Source organism: Gambusia affinis, linkage group LG04 (assembly GCF_019740435.1).
Source record: "Gambusia affinis linkage group LG04, SWU_Gaff_1.0, whole genome shotgun sequence".
Taxonomy (NCBI): domain Eukaryota; kingdom Metazoa; phylum Chordata; class Actinopteri; order Cyprinodontiformes; family Poeciliidae; genus Gambusia; species Gambusia affinis.
The window spans coordinates 17,760,856-17,774,896 of record NC_057871.1 but is presented as its reverse complement, the minus strand read 5'-3'; the positions used below and the strand labels follow the sequence as shown (position 1 = coordinate 17,774,896).

The 14,041-nt window shown below is 40.2% G+C and overlaps 2 protein-coding genes across 3 annotated transcripts; both read right to left on the bottom strand.

Moving 5' to 3' along the window:
* Positions 1-1,243: 1,243 nt before the first annotated feature.
* Positions 1,244-5,556, bottom strand: LOC122829397 (zinc finger protein 354A-like). Its single transcript, XM_044113924.1, has 4 exons — positions 4,558-5,556; positions 4,340-4,473; positions 3,541-3,649; positions 1,244-3,160 (listed from the first exon to the last, which is right to left on the bottom strand). The coding sequence occupies exons 1-4, from the start codon at positions 4,841-4,843 to the stop codon at positions 1,971-1,973; spliced, it is 1,719 nt and encodes a 572-aa protein (XP_043969859.1). The 5' UTR covers positions 4,844-5,556; the 3' UTR covers positions 1,244-1,970.
* Positions 5,557-7,746: 2,190 nt separating this feature from the next.
* si:ch73-109d9.2 (uncharacterized protein LOC565042 homolog) lies at positions 7,747-13,927 on the bottom strand. 2 transcript variants are annotated; one of them, XM_044114712.1, is made up of 5 exons: positions 13,743-13,898; positions 13,175-13,418; positions 12,313-12,434; positions 9,363-9,471; positions 7,747-9,167 (listed from the first exon to the last, which is right to left on the bottom strand). In XM_044114712.1, the coding sequence occupies exons 1-5, from the start codon at positions 13,749-13,751 to the stop codon at positions 8,050-8,052; spliced, it is 1,602 nt and encodes a 533-aa protein (XP_043970647.1). In that variant the 5' UTR covers positions 13,752-13,898; the 3' UTR covers positions 7,747-8,049. The 2 variants fall into 2 exon arrangements, with proteins under 2 accessions (XP_043970647.1, XP_043970646.1); XM_044114711.1 differs by having other exon boundaries at positions 13,175-13,927.
* Positions 13,928-14,041: the final 114 nt, after the last annotated feature.

The following is a 14,041-nucleotide window of genomic DNA, read 5'->3' as shown; positions in this document are numbered from 1 at the left end:
CTTGAAAAGGGGAAGATAACATCCAGAACAGAAGCCCAGCTTTAATTCATTCTGCCCGCCCTCCCCCTTCAAACACGCCCACGCACTGAAAGAGTTTAGCCTCCGCTAGCTTTTTCCACATCTTGAAAACAAGATTAAAATGTTATCGTTTGTACCACCTGCACAGAGCTGATCCGACTCCCGCCACAGATAAACCATCAGGCTTAATCCTGAGCTCGAGCAATACACACTAGATCAGGCACAAAGATTGGCTAAAACAGCACCAAGAGATGCTTGTTACCACAATTTCTTTTCTTTGGTGGATTGTTTTTCTTTTTTTTTTTTCTTTTAATAGAGGCTCTGTATGAAGTTATACAAAGAGATAAGCGATCATCTGAAAAGCTCCATTAAGCGTTGTTGGGTGAAAGAAGCGGAAAGGGTGACATCTAGTGTCCAAAAAAGTACCGTGCAGTACAGCTATCGTCTTTTTTTAATACGTCTCACATTTGTGAATTCAACAAACAAATTTGTTTCATTTTGGCACAGAAAGCTGAAATTTTAACAGGGTATATATACTTTTGGGTGCCACTGCATAAATTTCCCTTCTTGAACTGATTAATGCAATAAACTAACTTTTGAATACTACTCTAAGTAATTGAACTGCACCTGCAAACCCAACTTAAAAGCATCTTTAGCATTGATACAACAGTGTGTCAAGCTCAGAAGTTCAAATCTCTGCAATACGTTTTGACTAACATGGCAAGCAGACTGCTCCTTGCACGTCAGCTGTTGAATTGATAAGAAATATTGTTAATATTGCGAGACCTGGTGCCTGGAACTCTTGTTTAAACACTAAATTGTACATATAACACATGCAGATATCTTTCATGTAAATTAGTGAAGAAACAATTGTTCTATGTTTATAATTTAATAAAATATTAAAAATATTACATATATGACTATATATATATATCAGAAGACAATTTTACATCATATAACAATGCTGGAATTTCAATTTAGGATTAAAACAAAGTTTTGAGCTAATAAAATTATCAATCAATGGTGATCATTCAGAATAACTTGTGTAAGAAACTCTGCTGTAGCTCATGAGTGCTATTGTTATTAATTCTATAGGAACTAATTTTAAATAGATGTTTTTAGGCCAACTCATTTTTCCTTACAGAAAAAAATTAAGTTGGAACCCTTTCTTTTTTTTCACTTTGATAAAAACAGGCCCCTTAGCAGTATGTTGAAATGCATCCGCTTTTCCTTTCTAGACACACTTTAATGTTTGAAATTAAACAAATGGAATACCAGACAACCATAACCAGAGAAAACACAAAAGGCAGCTTTCAAATTATGATTTTATGCATATAGAGAACAACGTAAAAGGCTGTGTCTTTGGGCATGTATGCTGCAGTATTTCAACCACATTTAAGTCTGAACTTTGACCTGAAGTTCCTGACAGCAAAGTTCAGACCTTGGGACCTTGATTGTTGATGTCTATCACTTATCAAAAACATAGCTAATTCCTAAGTTGGGACTATTCAATCAAATCAATCCAGGATAAGGTTGCTTTCGATTGGTTTTAGTCTGGTGTTAAAGTTGATTTGAAACATGAAACTGCTGCAGCATAGCAAAAAAATCTTTAAGGGGGCAAACACTTTTTCATGACACTGTACATTTATAAATAACGTGCAATCCACGTAAGAAATACCTCAAAACATTGAACTTCTGGTATGACTATTAGCTGGTTCTTGTAACAATATGAAACACACGCCATACACAGTGTTTGTCATCCTACAGTGAGTCCAGCACACCTGTAGAAGGTAGCAGGTGAGCTTCACAGGAATGCACAGAACTAATCAAATCTAGAAACGTAGTCTCGAGATGCAGCCCACCAACTGTGCTGCACCGCAACATGAGCCCTGACTGTCTTCACCTAAAACCCAAACACTCGTGAATTTTCTTTCTCCTTCAGATCTCTGAGGTCAAACGTCCAGATGGATCCTCTGGTGGCGTTTCAGGTTGCATTTCTGGGTGAAGCGTTTGCCACATGCCAAGCAGCAGTAAGGTCTCTCGCCCGTGTGGACGCGCCGGTGGGCTTTGAGGTTGCTGAGCTTGGTGAAGCTGCGGCCGCAGAGCGGGCAGCAAAAAGGCCGTTCGCCTGTGTGAATCTGCATGTGGGCTTTCAGGTTGCTGGGATGTGGAAAGCTCTTGTCACACTCCTCGCAGCGCAGGAAGGGCCTGTAAAGCGGAGAGTCAGGAAGGGAGACGGGGTTGCGGGGCGACTGATGGCAGTTTGCAGGGTGATTGTGGGATTTGATGTTGACCCACGAGGCACTGGCGCGGTGCAGAGCTACGGCCTGTTTGTCACCCAGGTGAACGCGCTGCTGCGGCTGCAAAGACGAAGCGGCTTTGGATGTGGGGGAAACCCTGTTAGGGTTATTTAAAGGTGCAACCTGAGAGCGAGGGTCGGAGAGTGCTGCTGCCGTTATGTTTGACAGTCTCTGTGGAGGCTTCTTCAGTGGTCGGTGGAGGTGTTGTATGGCTGCCTGTAGCCTGAGTCCTGAACCCCTGTGAGACTGGAGCTTCACTCCCTCCTGTGCTGAGGATCTGTGGTAAAAGTGGTTTGGTTTATGTGCAGAGTTCACCCTTTGTTCCTGTAACGAACCGGTGAATGATCGTGTCCCAGCTTTCTTTTCTGTACTGGCCCTTTCTGTAAACCCATCAGAATCGATAAGGACTTCTTCTTTAACAATCACGCTTGGCGTGTTGTTGGCTTGCAGTCTGGCTTTGGGAGATTCCGAACAGGAAACCTGATCTCTGACTGAGGTAAACTGAACATCTGCTCTGGCAGAGCCAGAAAGCTCATGCTCCAGATAATTCACTGAACCTTTAGGTGGGCCTGGAAACTCAGGTTCTGTGCCAAGCTTGTGATTCTGCTGGAGTCCAGCTGCTGTGGCCGCCAAGTCAGCCCACTTGGAATTAAGTTCAAAAGCCAGAACATCGGTCTGGTCCGCCGCAACTTCTGTTTCATCCTGGGTCTCGGGATACACACAATCAGTGGACATGTGTGGGTCTCTCTTAATGACGTTTCTCTGCAGCTCTTCACTGTATGTTTGGGCTGGTGTCGGCTGTGCCTCAACCAAGTCACCTGCATTCTCTGGTTCAGCTTCACCTGGAAGAATTTAAACAGATTTATAATAAACTGAACAACCAAAACTTTAAAATATTTTATTTGACTATTATGTGATAAACTGACATAAATTAGGGCATAATAGTGAGATGGATGGAAAATTCTATCTGAATGTTTTTCAAAAATTATTTCAAAAATCTGGAAAAAGTGTAGTGTCCTTGCTCAGGTGAGAGAATTTGTCGACATGACAAGTATGAGCTACGTACTCATAAATCTTTTTGTTACGATTCATATCTACGGTGGTGACAGCATTATTCTGTGGAGATATTTTTCTTGACCAGAATTAGAGAAGGTAGCCACAGTTCACCTGTAAAGAATTTATTTTTTTAAAATACTGTTCATTTTTTTAACCGGATACTTACGATCAGAAGTACTGCTCCACTCTCTCAAATGCAGAGAACAAGAGGCCAGTTTGTTTAGTTCTTCCTCTTTCATTTCCATAGATGCCATGATTTCTTTTTCTCCTGCGACCTGAACAAAGATTATTATGTGTGATGGAAACCAAGACACAGTACAAAATCATCTTAGTTAACGTTTTACGATCTGTACATTCTTCTCAAATTTATTCTGACTGAAACAAGTTTCGTAAATAATGGGTGCCAAACAAGTTCAACGTTCCACTACAGAAGTAAACACCAACCAAAAACAAATGTGCAGTGCTGCCTATATTTCAAGATGCCAGTTTTAGAGGCTATTCTGCTTCAACACAGCCGTACCAATATCGGCCAACACTGATATGGAGGCCAAGATATTTCATGTTAAAAATATGATCCACATAAGACCTGTGCTACTGCATAAAGCAAGTCCAGATTAAAATACCTGACTAATCTCATTTAACTTTTTGATTAATTGATTGATTACCAAATAAATATTAGCTGTAGCTTTGGAATGTGATGGTGTCCTTAATTTGTCTCTGTTGGAAGCAAGTTGAAAATCAAATTGGACGATTTTCAGCAGCACTGCTTTGCTGACCTCTATACAAGTCAGTAATTTCTTTGGTATCCACTGAAAGGGTTTTACGCTGTAGAAACTGTATGAGTGAATATTTTAGGAGTTCTATAGATGCTTTTCTTTAAAAAGGCTTCATATCTTTTTTTATTTTTATTTTTTAAGAAAAGCTGCCAACCTCCAGTCGGGCCAAGCGACAGTCATGTGACTCACCTTAGACTCTCTTCCCGGGCTCTGGATAGGTTCTGGATTGTCTGCTGACCCTATCTTGGATTCTTCCCTTCCATTTGACAACCAATGTTCTTCTGCATCATCTGGATTCTTCAACTCACAGTCACTCATTGTGTCTGCAATAAAAGAGAAACGTAATACATTAATGTAACACAGAGTAACCCATAACCTGCTTTGAAACTCTTCCTGTATGTTTTTACCATGCTCCTCTGCTTTTGCTTTTACCAGGACAGGACTCTGATCTGCTTCATTGTTCTCCAACTCAACAGACCCGTCGGTCCTTTCTGCCTCCCCGCCGTGTTTGCTCCCGGTCCACTGCAGCTGCAGCCTCAGAGAGTCCACCTCCAGTTTGCTGCGCCTCACCTCCATCATGAAGACATCCTCCACCAGCCTGGTCACCTCAAACATGGCTGTCTTCACTACAGCCTCCATCACATCGGAGAGCTGTCTCTGAAAGGTCACGATGAGGGTGTCCAGGTCCGACATGGTCCACTGTGTCCTGACACCCTGCGAGTCTGTCCTTTAGTGTCCACTTTCAAAACTGTTTGGGGAAAATCTTTAAGATTTTCTTTGCTTTTGGTTTGGATCAGCCAGACATCTATTTGTCGGTATCGGATTCCCTGGTTGGCAGGTGATAGCGTGACGTGATTTAACGCTAAATATTATTACTGATTACTGCTGACATCAGATATTCACCTCGTGATACTAGCATGACGCTAGCGTCCCGTAAGCTAAATCTCGTTAGTAAAATAAGCGAGAAGCAACAAACCATGGAGCGCATGCGCTACAACGCAAGCGATCCGAACGTTCCGCCGTGGATTTTTAATTTGGATAATCTCTAATTAGGAACAGATGTTAGAATGAAGAAGGCAATCAATACCCACTTTGTGAACCTTGTTTTTGCTAATGACATCACAGCTGACGCAGTACGGTGGCCTGAGGCTAGAAAATGATTGCGAAACGTTTTCGGAAATCTCTAGATACAATAAATTAAATTTAAAATACTCTTCAGGAGCTTAAACAAAAACTATGGTCCAGTTTATTTCTAGATCACCGTGGGGGTTTTGCTAAATAGGATGTGTATTGCCAAAAGCATTCATATGCCTTTAAACATATTGTCAAATTTTGATAAAATAAATTGAAAACTGAAAACGAGTAAAAATAAAAATAGTACGAATACATAGAATAAAAAAAATATTCTACATATTTCCACTGATTAGCAGTCTTATTACAGGAGGGATGAAGTTGCTTTTTCTTAATTTGAAGCTGCTGAATCTTTTGGCAGAGGTCAGCAAGGAGAACAAACAATGTTGAGGGCTGAAGGGGTCTCGCTGGTGAGGCAGTGACTGCGAGCTGTCAAAGATGGAAACCAGTCCTACTTATTCTCTCAGCTGTCCTCACCACTCTCTCTACATAATGCCAATCAGAAGCATCACACGTCCCAACCCAGATAGAGATGCTGTTGTCATGTTCTCTGTAGTGCCTGGGTAGAAAGTGGTGAGAATGGGAAGGGAGGGGTTTGCTCTTCTCATCCCAAATGTGCAGAAGTAGCTGTGCTCTCGTCACCTGACCAAAGGTATGGAGGGATTAGGTCAAAGTGTCTGTGATCCGTATCCCCAGGAATATAATCCTGCTGACCCGCTTGACAGCATTGATGAGGAGGGGGGAGTGACCTGGTTGATTTTTTTTCCAGAAATCGACAATTTCTTTTGTTTTGTTGACATTCAGGATTAGACTGTTTGCATCAAACTAGTCCATCTGGTGTCTCACCTCCTCTGAGTAAGCCAGTTCATTTTTGTCCTGGCATAGCAGTCATGGTTAATCAGGGTGAAGAGCAGTGGGCTCAGTACATAGAAGGAGTCAGTGCTGAGAGAGATGACCCGTGAGGTATTTTTGCCAACCCCCACAGACTGGGGTCTGTCTGTGAGGGAATCAGACAGCCAGTTACACAAAGGGGGGTGTTGAGTCCAAGGGGAGCTAGACCATGTCCTAGATCAGGGGTAGGCAACTGTAGGCCTCGAGGGCCGGTGTCCTGCAAACTTTAGATGTATCTCTACTTCAACACACCTGAGTCAAATAATGAGGTCATTAGCAGGACTCTGGAGAACTTAGGAGGTGATTCAGCCGTCGGATTCAAGTGTGTTGGACCAGGGAGACATCTAAGAGTTGCAGGACACCGGCGGCCCTTGAGGACCAAGATTGCCCACCCCTGTCCTAGATACTATGGACGTATCTATGCTGACACATAGATCCAGACCCTCACCTACTTCTAAATGGGGTTTCCTCTAGTAAGTACGGGCTTACATGCAGGAAATAAAATTACAGAATGATGGTCTGATAAACCAAGGCAAGGGCTGTCATGAAAGCTGCTTTGATATTTGTGAAGACTCTATCTAATGTTTTGTTGGTTTATATATAATCATATTTGTGTAGCAGAATGGCCTTCTCATACCTCAAATGACTTGCAGCAGTTAGTCCACCAAAATATATTTCTAGAATAATCAGGGAGGCTGAATTCAAATGCAACCTACAGTTTGGTATTTGGAAAATGTCTTGAAAACCAGATGTTCTTTCTTTCTTCTTCACAATAATGTGCAACTTTGTTCTGTTATATTCTATCCACCACAATAGAAGTTTGTGGTTCTAATGTGACAAAATGTAAAAATCTTCACTGTAAATGCAATGTAATTGTACAGAGCATTGTTTGACAGAATCAAGTAAAATCACGGTAATAGCATCAAAATGAAAAGAATTCCACAAATAAAAGATGTTGATCAGCATGTCAGAGTCAATTTCCTTCTTTAAGAAAATCAACTTACTATAAAGACAAATGAAAAACAAGTTGTGGAATACAAAACAACTAATCTTAAATGCACCAATAAATCTGTGATATATCAATTAGACAAAATACATAAACAGAATGAGATCTACTCATGCCTTAGTGATACTTTATGATCCATGATAGTGATTGATCTGCTCAATTTGAAATGCCTTGTTGCTGAAATGTGCTATACAAATAAAATTTTATTGATTGATTGACTTTACAAGCCACTTAAAAAAAAGATTGTTTATTCTGAGTCAAAAAAAGCTTAATTTATAAATACTTGATTAAAGCAGTTTTGTTTGCTACGGTTACTTAACCGTGGTCACTTTCTGCTGGATATGTTAAAAACCTCAGGTTCACGATACACAACACACCTAGCTGACGAAACAAGTTGAATTACGAAAACATTTGCCATAAGCTTCTCTTGAACTGGGAAGAAAGCATTCAGTTCAACTCAAAAATACTTTAATAATCCCAGAGGGAAATTAAATAAAATTCCATGACTGCCTGCCATATATCAGGTTGATTATTCTATTTGGGAAGCAAGAAGAAAATAACCAAGTAATGACATACAAAGCCAGTTTTATTTTTTTATGCGGTTGAGAATTCACATTGAGTACATTCGAATCAAATACAGTGAATTGAATATACAAAGTGTGCAGGTGTTAAGTTGAAGACATCAGTTTAAACATGAAAAATATTACATTTTGTTATTTATTTTCACAATAAAACATATTTAAATAATTGCATTAAATAAATGCAACCGACAGCTAAAGAGTTTGAAACTTAGCGGTGCAAACATTCATTTGTAGATTACCAGATTGAAAGAAAGAGAGCACCATTAAACCCAAACTCGCTCGCTTTAGTCCTATAGGTCTGTCACATGTTTGCGTTGATGTGACTTGAGGTGGTCCAGGCGTTTGAAGCTGTGGCCGCAGATGGCGCAGCAGTATGGTCTTTCCCCCGTGTGGGTCCGCTGGTGCACTTTCAGGATGTCTGCCCTAGTGAAGCTCTTATCACACATGGTGCACTGGTGAGGTTTTTCCTGCGTGTGAATCCTTTGGTGCAGCTTCAGGTTCCAAAGGCGGCTAAACTTGTTCCCACAAACAGCGCAGCAATAAGGTTTGTTGCCCGTTTGGCCACATTTGTGAGTTTTTAAGTTGGCAAAGGATGGGAATCCTTTTCCACAGTGGCTGCACAGATGGAGGCCCTGCCCTAAGTGGATCCTCTGGTGGACTTTCAGATTACAGGCTTGAGTGAAGGTCTTTCCACACTGGTTGCAGAAGTATGAGGATCCCTGTCCTGTACCTTTATGGGACTGTTTGTGGGACTTAAAAGAAACTGAACTAGGTAACGTAGTAAAACAATGGTTGTGGGTGCTGCTCCTTGCTTCATTTTCTGAATTTTGATGATGTAACCTTTGTTGCAAGTTTAAAGTGTCATTGTATGAAGCCGAGGATTCAAATGATGCAGTGGGGAACTGAACTTCCTGTCCTCGGAAGCTCATTCTGCTGCCCAAATCACCAGATATCTGATCGGAGTATCTGATATTTGGCTCCTGCAGATATCCTTCCTCATCAATAAGCAAGCCGCTGAATTCCCCGCTCACATCACTGTTAGTCCTAACAGGGGAGCTCTCCTCTGTTCCTCTATTCTGTGGAGACCCTGCTGTGTAACACTGGTGCTCTGCTCCCTCAGGATTTTTCCTGTTCTCGTTAAATTGATCCACATAACTAAGGCCGTCAGGTAGATGGGTAGGAGAACCCTGTAGTCCATCATAGTCATTTATCTCTCCATATCCAGGTTTGCCAAAGCTACCCAAGTCATTCAAGACGTATCTGTTCTGGAAATTTGATTCAGAGAGGACCTCCGATTGTCTGTCTTGGCTCAACTCCGGTCTCTGGTCAAAGCCAGGTTCCCAGTTCACATGGCAAGCTGGGTTATTCTGCTCACTGAAATGCTTACTTGGTCCTGGTAGACTGGTCTCTGAAGTAATATAAACAAACTGTCAAGCTGGTCACAATAACACACCTAGCATATGAATAATGCAGTTCGCTTCCAATGTGGATCACGTTAAATTTTCTAACACAAAGATTACAAGGCATGTTTTTTTTCCTCTGTACTTTGTAGTCTTTTCATAAATTAACACTGTTTTCATCACCAACTTGCATAGAAACTCACCTTCTTTGCTGACACTCCACCTGTGGGATCCCTCGTCTTCTGGCTGAATGCTCTGAGTGGTTTCTTCTTTGAGTTGTCTCCCACATGTATCCTGTTGTACACTTGCACCCTGGAAGATAAGCAAGAATACAAAAGTTGCATTTGGGGAATTTCAATTTATTTTGTTATCAGTGGCTGGAGTCTTAAAGGATATCTCTACTTGGGTTATTTGCCGAGTGAGATTCAGAAATTTGCCATTGCTTCAAAATGGTTCGACATCAACTCTTTTACTGATGTAATAAAATTTGTGTATTTTAATAAATAATAATTAATATTGTTTTTTTATTTATTTACGACTTTGATTATGACAGAAACAACTCAGTAAATCAGTCTGTTTTTGTTTTGCGATGCCCCCAACAGCTGTCCAGGTCAAGAGAGCACTTGTGTGCCCACATCCATATATTCACTGCAATTTACAAAAACAAAATCTCTCTAAATAATCATTCCTTTATGATTGTTATCATCATTGCAAGTCTAAAACCATTTTTGAGTTCTTCTGCTGCTCTGAATCAGCCTTAAAAGAAGAAGTTCATAATATCATATTTTGTGGGTCCTGAATCCAACGACTCTTCTGACAGCAAGACTCTGAATAAACAGCTACTGGAATGAGACTCAATTGTCCAGTAAATTAATTTATTTCTCAAATCATAATGCAAATCTGACTGATCTCTTTGACTGCGATAGGTAGATGTACCAAACCTGCTCCCCAATACACAAGCATGAATCCCCAAACCAAATGTACACATCACACCCATAATGACATTTCAGGTGCATTCATAAATAATATTGGAATCTGAATGCTGCATATGTAGATTGTTATGAGTGATAATAGGGATTAAGCAGTGGGAAGCAACATTTCAATAAAGAATGTGACTAAGACATTTACCTAAAAAGTAGCTACAATTAATGTTTTATATCCTTCTAATTCTAAAGCAGGATCTGATGCAATTTAGTTTCTTCTTGACTAATTTGAGTATAAAACACAACAGCCTTTTTTGGGAATTAGAAGTCTTACAATGAAGGCTGACTCCCAGTTGAGCTACAGCATATCTGTTGTACGCGCCCAAGAAAGTGTGTGACATAATTTTTAGGCTAACATTTGGTAGGACAAACTACATTAAAGACATCAAGTGTCTTGTGCATTATTAATCTTATGGTGTGATATTGTCACTTTAAAATCTGCCTAAAGTTTTTTGTTTTATCAATGATAAAGTAGCATCAGGTTGTAAACTATCTAAAATGCAGCTAGGCTGCGAAGGTTATTTATAGATGTCCATCTATTTGAATTCTGATTCTTTTAACAGTTTGATTTTGTGGGTTCCATTAAGTGATTTTGTACCTCATAGGATGATGTAATCAAATGGGGTGACCCTTATGAACGCCAGCAATAATCAGATCTAATATGAACACCTGAAAAATAACTACTGTCAGCAAGATTTAATGTTTTATTCCACTGGCTAATGCAGCAAGGTCATTTTGTTTGCGTTTTAATTGTAGCATGAGTCCATTCTAACTTATGTAGATACATTTGTATGTTTTCATAGCGATCCAGAAGATCCATTGTATCTGTGGTGATGGGAGATGTTGAAATAAACAAACTTTAAATCACCCGTCAAGGCTATGCTAAGCTTGGTCCAAGAGCTGGACAGCTGCTGAAAATTAGCTGTGGGTATATAAATAACTGTTTCCAGTTGTGTGAATTACCAACACCTATTGTTCATACTCTAGGATTAGCTACTATGTACACAGGGAACATGAGCTGCGATTATTACTGCTCCCAAAGCTACATTACTAAGCAAGTTTGTTGCGTTCAGAAAAGTATGAAATGGCATACAACAAACACAAACCAGTCATACAAGCCTAAGCATAACAAAAACTATCTTTGAAAAAATATCTTCAGTTGTGTTTTAAAAGTTTCCAGTCGTCTTTACAGATGAAGACGGTGCATTCCAGCCTGGATGCTACTGTTTGGAAACAGCAGTCTCCAAGTGGCTGTAAGGGAAAATTAAACAGCTCTGACTGTACAACAACAGACTGTAATAGAAGGTTCAAGCCTGAATCACATTAGCAATTCAAGAAGAAGGTAGTCCATGGAAAGAACTGAAGGATAAAACCGAAGAATATACAATAAATTCTGAAATTAAACGGTAGCTAAAGCTCTATTTGATCATGTCGGGAGTCTCCGTGTAGAGTCCTGGACTACCTGAAGACTAGTAAGGACCAGTTAACATCTGAAACCAGCAGTGCTAAGTGTGATCACCATGTGAAGATAAGTCAACTCAAAGGGGGACAAAGCAATGTCTAGCAGACTGGCATGAGGATTCCAACCTGAACTGTAACATCCACATAAAAACAAAAGGATTGTGGACATTTACTATTGTGCAAATGAGGGTTTTAGAATTTACATAAGTAGTTCAACTTTGGGAAGCTTTGAAAGACATTAACTCATCTCTCACTCAGAGAAGTTTTTTTCTACTGCGTAAAAACATAACTTGCGCCTGTAGCAAAGAGCAACTTATCTGCTGAACTGAATGCATTTAGATCAGCTGCTTTAACTCCACAATTAGTGAAGTACTTTGAATAAAATTTTGTTCTTTAACACCTGGGATGGTTTTAAATAACAAAGTCCCGACCCAGTGCAGTTTGCCTCTTGCCTAATTGGCACTAAGGAAGACGGCTCTACCTTGGGGGAAAAAAACAAATCTCTTTAAATTAGCTATTTAAGTTTTTATGTAAGCATCCTGAAAGCCCATTTACGACTATTCATGCTTGAATTAGGATCATTAATATTTCTCAAAGAGCAGCTCAGCATACTGTAATAAGTTTGATTAATGCCAAATTTATCAACTCACAAGCACAGATAAACTTTGCAGAGACAGCACACCAGTGTGAGTTCTTAAAAAAAACCCACCTGTGCCTCACTGCTCCTCTCTTGTGCCGTCTTTTCAGCGTTCTTACTTGGTCTCTTTCCAATAGTGCCTTGGTAACTCTGTGCCTCTTCTTGTGTCACTCTCTCCTGTTTCAGGCTTTTGTCTGTGTAGAAGACAGAAAAAATACACATCACTCAATGCGCAAAGGGTCAAATAGTTTTGATTATTAATTTTAGAATGATCTAATGATCTTAAAACACCTTTAAAACAATTATGAAGTTAGAAAGTTGTTTAATATTAAATAGGAAGAGATGCATATTTTTTACATACAGAACTGAATCTTTATGATTCTTTAGGTCCAATTCAGTTTCATTTGAATTGGACCTTGTCCACTTAAATTTAGCTTAGTTAAATTTAAGTGGACGAGGTGAAATGTTTAGTTTCGTGTGTCACATAGTTGCCAAAGTTCCTGCCAACGATGCAGTGCCATGTCGGATTGTATTTCTTTATTTTTTATTTTCTCCGAAGAGTTTTTGCGGCGCTAGTGGCTCGTATTTTTGCGACAGTAGGCAGACAGGAAAGAGAGTGAGGAGAGGGAGGAAGACATGCGGCAAAGGTCGCCGGGACCGGGAGTCGAACCCGCGACATCCGCGTCGAGGACTAAGGCCTCCAAACGTGATTCCCATGTTTGAATGAAAGGCAATGAAGGAGCAGCCAATTTAGCACATCCTATAATCACTTATTTTAAAGATTTTGGAGCATCTATGAAAATCTGTGAACGTTTCTACTTTTTGAGAAACTACAGCGGGGTGATTGGTTGGGTTTATTTACCATGATGCATCTGACCAAGTGATAAAATAACTAAGATGATGTAGTGTTAGAGGGACATGAGGCATCACCCACCTGTCAGACTTTTGTCTTCTCCAGTCGTTCTGGCTCTCCCGCAGTCAACACACATCTCCTTCCCGTTGTCTTGCCTATCTTTCCGGCGGCTCTCTGCCGACTTCAGCCTCTTCTCCAGGGATTCCACCTGCTCCCTACACCGCAGCACTTCCTCTACAAAGCTCTCCTCCACCAGCCGTGTGATCTCATAGATGGCAGCCTTGAACACCGTTTCCATCACTCCCGAAAGCTGGGACTGAAAAGACTGAATAGTCTCTGTCATTATGGCGACTGTGTGCTAAAATTTATAGTGGTTCTAACGCTGAACGAGAGGAAAATGTCCAAATTAAACTTCAAAACTCACTGTCAAAAATTGCTGATACCCAAGTAAAAAAAAGGGCGGAAACTACTACAAATTAGTTTATTAAGCCACACAAAAAGGCCGTATAGGTTTAATGTTCAGCTGCTTTCCATGTCAGTAAAGCACAGCTAAACAAATTATCAGGGTAAATATGAATTGTTAGCCACCTAGCTTTTTACACTAACTTTAGTTTACCGCAAACCCACCATTATCTGAAACATCTCTTACCCTTTTCATTCTTTATGCAGTCTACGTTCAACCAATACAGTGGTGGAAAGGGTTACCTAACAACTTAACAGCTAGCTTATCCCTTGATAGAAACTGTTTATAATCGCAATTGTTGTATTTCCCAGCAAAACAGCCTGACTTCCTGATTTAAAAAAAAAAAAATACGACTTCTTCTTCTATTTTATGGCGACTGGCAAACAACTTAATGTCCAATACCGCCACCTTCCAGATGGGAGTAAGGATCAGATTTTCTATTACTACTACACATGTACAAATTTACTACACTCTTTATTTTTACT

Bases quoted from the DNA above. Each gene is read 5' to 3' on its own strand.
- LOC122829397 (XM_044113924.1), bottom strand. From the start codon at position 4,843: ATGTCGGACCTGGACACCCTCATCGTGACCTTTCAGAGACAGCTCTCC. The intron at 3,650-4,339 runs GTGAGTCACATG...ATCTTTGTTCAG, and splicing joins GCCCGGGAAGAGAGTCTAAG to GTCGCAGGAGAAAAAGAAAT. The intron at 3,161-3,540 runs GTAAGTATCCGG...AAATTCTTCCAG, and splicing joins GTGGAGCAGTACTTCTGATC to GTGAAGCTGAACCAGAGAAT.
- si:ch73-109d9.2 (XM_044114711.1), bottom strand. From the start codon at position 13,436: ATGACAGAGACTATTCAGTCTTTTCAGTCCCAGCTTTCGGGAGTGATG. The intron at 9,472-12,312 runs GTGGGTTTTTTT...CTTATCTTCCAG, and splicing joins AGAGGAGCAGTGAGGCACAG to GGTGCAAGTGTACAACAGGA. The intron at 9,168-9,362 runs GTGAGTTTCTAT...ATATTACTTCAG, and splicing joins GTGGAGTGTCAGCAAAGAAG to AGACCAGTCTACCAGGACCA.